At 46.3% G+C, this 6,771-nt stretch overlaps 1 protein-coding gene across 2 annotated transcripts in view; it reads right to left on the bottom strand.

The window, feature by feature from the left end:
• fbxo7 (F-box protein 7) overlaps positions 1-6,771 on the bottom strand; it is a 14,959-nt gene that overhangs the window by 6,566 nt on the left and 1,622 nt on the right. For both annotated transcript variants that reach the window (XM_032511879.1, XM_032511880.1), the window contains exon 2: positions 3,608-3,730. In XM_032511879.1, coding sequence (XP_032367770.1) covers positions 3,608-3,729 — 122 coding nt within the window. In that variant the 5' untranslated portion in view covers position 3,730. The remainder of the gene's footprint in view (positions 1-3,607; positions 3,731-6,771) is intronic.

Here is a 6,771-nt window from a genome sequence, read left to right as displayed (position 1 = left end):
ACCCCGGGACCAGAACCCCTCCTCACACCCTGGGACCAGAGCCCCTTCTCACACCCCTGGACCAGAACACCGTCTCACACCCGTGACCAAAACCCCGTCTCACACCCGGAATCAAGAACCGCCATGGTCACCCATCTAATAATAATAATAATAATAATATAACACAAAAATAGACACTATACTAGCAAACACTGAAATCCTGTGTAATGTGTAATAAAACATAAAATAAAAACAATAATAATAGCAGCTATACTGAATCCTGTGTATTTCATTCAGCGCATATTATTTATATTATTTTTTCTTTCTTACTATTTTATAACATGTATTACTGAGGAACTGTGCTTTCCCCCCCCTTTTCTCTGCCCTACTTATATTTATATTTTTTATGCTCATCTCGTTGCCCATGTCTGCCGCCCAGTGTTGCCCAGTGTGGCCCATGTTGCCCATAGTGTTGCCCAGTTACTGCCCAGGTGTTGCCCAGGGGTTGCCATGTAAACTGCCCAGTACTGCCCAGTTTTGCCCAGGTGTTGCCCAGTGTTGCCCATTTACTGGCCCAGGTGTTGCCCAGGTGTTGCCAGTGTACGCCCGTGTTGCCCCATGTTTGCCCAGGTACGGCCCGTTGTTGCCCAGGTGTGCCTCCGTACTGCCCAGGTACTGCCCAGGTGTTGCCCATGTTTTGCCCAGGTGTGCCCAAGGTACTGCCTCGGTACTGCCCAGGTGTTTGCCCATACTGCCCAGTTACTGCCCAGGTACTGCCAGGGTGCCCAGGTACTGTGCCCAGGTAACTGCCCAGTGTTGCCCCAGGTGTTGCCCTCAGGGGTTATACTGCCATAAAAGGTTTCCTGTTGTCTTCTAGCTGTCATAACTCTAAAGCTGATGTCGCACCTGAGCCCGTGAGAGACAACAGCGTCTCCTTGATGAGGTCTGTGAGCTGGCTCAGACTGGGTTCTGGTCCCTGTAACTCCACCCTGTTTGTCCTGCCGGTGGAGGTATCCGAACCCGCAGCTTCAATGCGGCGCCACAAACATGAAACAGATTCACTCTTCCACACAAGTCAAATATCAGGAAATCCTCACAACGCGTCAGGAAAGGTAGTTTATTTATTGTTATTGTTATTATTATTATTGTTATTGTTATTATTAGTATATATAACAAGGTAGCATGGCTCGCCCTGCAACTCAATCAGGTCCTGGTCTGGCGTCTGGAAGGACGGGCTAGTGCCAGAGTCTGGTAGGACTAGGCTATGTACCCAGAGTTTTTGTAGGAACCAGGCTATTGGACCGAGTCTGGAAGGCCCGTGCGTAGGGACCGCGTCGTAGGGACCGGGCTGTGACCAGAGTCTGGTATGGCCGGCTAGTGGACCAGAGTTGTAGGACCAGGCTAGTGGACCAAGTCTGGTAGGACCGGGCTAGGTACCAGATTCTGGTAGGACCAGGCTAGTGGACCCAGAGTCTGGTAGGACCAGGCAGTGCCCAGAGTCCTGTGGAACCACAGGCTAGTGACCAGAGATTCTTTGAGTAATAACTGTTTATTTTTTCTCAACTGCATGGAATATGATTTTTGGTGTAAAGATGATTATTTTCTAACACAAAACAATCTTGTAAAGTGTTTTTAATCCAACTGTTCTTACTACGGGTCCCTATTGTCCACCTACTTTGGCCACGTAGCTTACTTTCCTTTATCTCTTTCTTACAAATTGAAGCCCGTTTTTTTTAAAGCAGCAATCGCTCAAAATAAATCCCTAAAATGACGCAAAAAAGTGAATGAGTTTTGTGGGGAAGATCCTTATTTTCTGAACAAAACCAATCTTTAAATGTTTTTTTTTGTTGTTCCCTATAAAGATTACGCACATTTTTGAGTGTCCACAACTTTTATCAATACCGCTGTATAATTATACATGGTGTTATAGTTTTATCTGTTTTACGAAATTTAATTTTGTGTTTTTAGCACAATACTCGCAACGTACTTTTCCCTAAAATTTCGGCGAAAAGTGAATGGAGTTGGTGTGAAAATTCCTATATCTGCACAAAACAGGTGTCCACATACTTTGGACGTCATTCCTGTTGATGTTAGTCCTTCATTTGTTTTTACAACAAAAATAAAACCAGTTTGTGTTTTTAAGCACGACAGCCAAACAGTTTCCTAAAATCTGCGAAAAGTTCAAGGAGTTTGGTGGAAAGATGCTTATTTGTTGCACCGCATTATTAAAGATATGTGTCTTTTATCTTGAATTCCCTCCTACTTGAATGAAAAGTAATCTTTATATACAATTTAAGAATTTTCTATTGTTTAGCTTGAAATTCTCCCGATTATAGGGGCAAAACCGCACGCACATAGTCATTAATTTTCTATCTTTCTATACAAAACTCCGTCAGAGATCTCCATCTGTAAAATTTTTGCCGAGTCATTTTAACGTTTGTTTCTTTGGTTCGAGTAACTTTAGCTTTTGTTAGCCTACACAGACTGTATTTAATAATTTCGGCGATCAAAATTAGACATAAATAACATTACATTTTCCCTTATTAACGTTAAGTAAGTTGAAAGTTTGGAAGAAAAATGCCACAACATAGACAACCGTCCGACCCATTATTATCACTATTATTATTTGATGACATAATTAAAGCCCAAGTTACGTAAACAACCCAGAAACCGATCAACAAAGCTACACAAAAACGGCTGGGATCAAATCCGAGTTGGTATTTAAGAAAAATGAAACGTTTCGTTTTTCCTTTCTGGGCGAACGTTACTAACGTCTCCAGTTGCCTGCGTACAAAACTCACACCCCGGGACCAGAACCCCGTCTCACACCCGGGAATCAAACCGCCATGTCACCCAGCTAATAATAATAATAATAATAATAATAACAACAAAAAATAATAGCAGCTATACCTTAGAAAACACTGAAATCCTGTGTAATAATATAATAATAACATAAAAAATAAAACAATAATAATAGCAGCTATACTGAAATCCTGTGTAATTTCATTACAGCGTCATATTATTTATATTATATATTTATCTTTCTTACTATTTTATACATGTATGTAACTGAGGAACTGTGCTCCCCCCCCTTTTCTTCTGCCCTACTTATATTTTTATATTTTATTGCTTCAGTCTCGTTGCCCATGTCTGCCGCCCAGTGTTGCCCAGTGTGGCCCATGTTGCCCATAGTGTTGCCCAGGTACTGCCCAGGTGTTGCCCAGGGGTTGCCATGTAAACTGCCCAGTACTGCCCAGTTTTGCCCAGGTGTTGCCCAGGTGTTGCCCAGGTACTGCCCAGGTGTTGCCCAGGTGTTGCCAGTGTACGCCCGTGTTGCCCCATGTTTGCCCAGGTACGGCCCGTTGTTGCCCAGGTGTGCCTCCGTACTGCCCAGGTACTGCCCAGGTGTTGCCCAGGTGTTGCCCAGGTGTGGCCCAGGTACTGCCCAGGTACTGCCCAGGTGTTGCCCAGGTACTGCCCAGGTACTGCCCAGGTACTGCCAGGGTGTTGCCCAGGTACTGCCCAGGTACTGCCCAGGTGTTGCCCAGGTGTTGCCCAGGTGTATAATGCCAGTAAAGGTTTCCTGTTGTCTTCTAGCTGTCATAACGTCTAAAGGCGGATGTCTCACCTGAGCCCGTGAGGAGACAACAGCGTCTCCTTGATGAGGTCTGTGAGCTGGCTCAGACTGGGTTCTGGTCCGGGTAACTCCACCCTGGTGGTCTGCCGGTGGATCCGAACCCGCAGCTTCATGCTGCGCACCAAACATGAACAGATTCACTCTCAACACAATGTCAAATATCAGGAAATCACACAACGCTTCAGGAAAAGGAGTTATTATTGTTATTATTATTATTATTATTATTATTATAACAAGTTAGCATGGCTCCGCCCTGCTACGTCCATCAGGTCTGGTCTGGAGTCTGGAAGGACCGGGCTAGTGGACCAGAGTCTGGTAGGACCAGGCTAGTGGACCAGAGTTTTGTAGGACCAGGCTAGTGGACCAGAGTCTGAACTCTGGTCCACTAGCCGGCCATACCAGACTCTGGTCACAGCCCGGTCCCTACGACGCGGTCCCTACGCACGGGCCTTCCAGACTCGGTCCAATAGCCTGGTTCCTACAAAAACTCGGGTCACTAGCTCTGTCTACCAGACTCTGGCCTAGCCCGGTCCGTTCCAGACGGAGAACCGGACCTGATGGGACGTGCAGGGCGAGCCATGCTACCTTGTATATATAATAATAAATAAAATAATAATAATCAATAACAATAAATAACTCCTTTCCTGACGCGTGTGAGGATTTCTGATATTTGACTTGTGTTGAAGAGTGAATCATGTTTCATGTTTGGTGGCGCACGCATTGAAGCTGCGGGTTCGATACTCCACCGGCATGGGACAGACACAGGGTGGAGCTACGGAAACCAGAACCCAGTTGAGCCAGCTCACAGACCTCATCAAGGAGACGCTGTTCGTCCTACGGAGCTGAGGTGGACATCGAGCTTTAGAGTTATGACAGACTAGAAGAGACAACGAGGAAAGCCTTTACTGGCATATACCTACAAACTGGGGCAAAACACGGGAGTCCGGGCAACGACGGGCAGCCTGGCAGACCTGGGACAGTACTGGGCATATGGGCAAGTACATGAGGCAAGACCTGAGGCGAGTGGGGAAGAACTTGGGCAGCACCTGGGCAATCAACTGGGCAACACGGCTGGGCAACGACATCTGAGGGCAGTCACTGAGGCAACCTGTGCGACAGTACATACTTGGGCCGACCTGGGCAACACGTCATGGGCGCACAGGCACGAGGGCAACGGAGTACAACTGGCAACACCTGGGCGAGAAATGGCACAACTGGGCAAGTAAATGGCAAGCACATGGGCGAAGAGCACCTGGGACAAGAACTGGGCAGTACCTGGGCAGTTTAAGGCAACCCTGGGCACACACACTGGGCAGGTGCAGACTGGGTCAATGAAGCGAGGGCCTATGGGAACAACATGGGCGACACGGGCAAGTTGGGGCGGGCAACATGGAGCAACGAGATGAGCTTACACACCAATATAGAATATACAGTAGGGCAGAGAAAGGAGGGGGGGGAAGCACAGTTCCTCATGTACATAACATGATGAGTAAAAGGTAGTAAGAAAGAAAAATATAATTAAATAATGATCGCTGAATGAAAAGCCAGGATTCAGTATCAGCTGCTATTATTATTGTCTTTATTTTATGCTTTATATTAAATTACACAGGATTTCAGTTTTTGCTAAAGTATAGTGCTATTTTTTTGTGTTATATTATTATTATTATTATTATTAGTGGGGACATAGGCGGTTTTAGATTCACCGGGTGTGAGACGGGGTTTGTGGTCTGATGTCCGGGTGTGAGACGGTGTTCTTGTGTCCCGGGTTAAGTCCCGGGGTGTGAGACAGGGGCGTCCGTGTGAGAATCCGTCTGCTAGGGTGTGAGACGGGGGTTCTGGTCCCGGGGGTGTGAGACGGGGTTCTGTCCCGGGTGTGTGAGACGGTGTTATTGGTCCCGGGGTAAGTGAGAGAGGTTTGTCTTTAGTGTTCCCAGGTGGCAGATCACGTAGGTCAGCCTGTCGTTGATACGGCTTCGACTGCTTGGTCCGCACTCCGGCGATGATCGCTGGTCGATCCTGCGGAATTCGTGTAATCGTGGGATCTGGTCGCGTCGTCTCTATGCCGGAGTTCTGAGCGGCGTGTCTACCCGGCGCCTCAACGGGAGCCCCCGGGTTAGGGGCCCCTGGGCACGGGACCCGAGCGGGCCCCCGGCATCGGGACGGAGCCCCAGGACAGCAGAACCAGACTGGCTGACCCTAACATTATCAGCTGCAGGTGATGAGACCTTCCCGAGCCTCCTCCCAGCGATGCGGAGGAGGGGTCCCTGACCTCAGGCAGTTAGTTTACTGACGCGCTTTTTATTTATTGACAAAAGTCAAAATTGTACTTACATTTTATTGATAAGGTTTTCTTAAACATCTCTGGGGGAGAGGGGATACGACCAAGCAGGATCGATGGATATATTGACAGTGGCGTAATACTTACAAGTACACAGGCGGCAGTATGGAATGTATTAATATCTAATAATCATAGTATTATCTATTATATATATTCTAGAGGGGCGGTTGGTCCGTTATCTTGCAGCGATAACTTTGAAAGCTGTGAGATGAACAACGAGAGGAAATGATTTCTTTTAGATGAAAGATGTTGATAAGTTCCTTTTGAGACGTCGTTAAATTGGGAAAATAGGAAGTTGGAAAACAAGGTCTATAGAAGGGGCAAATATGTAATTGTGTGTGGCACATAAGTAGCGGAAGATGATTATGTAGCGACCTCCAGTTCTCACGTAGTTCTTCCCATATCCGACAGCCCCAAAACAAGTCAGCAAAAAGCCAAATCAAGTCGGAAAAGACTATTACTTCGTTTTGTTGGAATTCACTTTAAAGCCGACGTTGTCTAACTGTCACCTTGTTGTGTGTTGAAACAACAAAGACTGAACGGAAGAAGAAGGAGGAATGAAGAGATAAAGCAAAAGAATAAGGAATAAAAAGGGGGGAACAAGGGAAAATAAGGAAAAAAGGGAATAAGGAAAAAATGGAGGACCAAGGGGAAAGAAGGAAAAAATGGGAAAAAAGGGAAGTGGAGAAAAAGATGGGAGAAGATGAGGTTGAAGAGAGGAGGAGGAAGAAAGGCTAATATAAAACTGGAGATAAAAAAAAAATAGCGATCAAGACAGGAAAAAAAGAGCAAGAAGTAATGGTGGAAGGGAACGATG

The sequence above is a fragment of the Etheostoma spectabile genome, unplaced genomic scaffold, assembly GCF_008692095.1.
Source record: "Etheostoma spectabile isolate EspeVRDwgs_2016 unplaced genomic scaffold, UIUC_Espe_1.0 scaffold502, whole genome shotgun sequence".
In the NCBI taxonomy this organism is placed as follows: Eukaryota; Metazoa; Chordata; class Actinopteri; order Perciformes; family Percidae; genus Etheostoma; species Etheostoma spectabile.
Note: the sequence above shows the minus strand (reverse complement) of the source record. Positions and strands in the feature narration are given on the sequence as shown.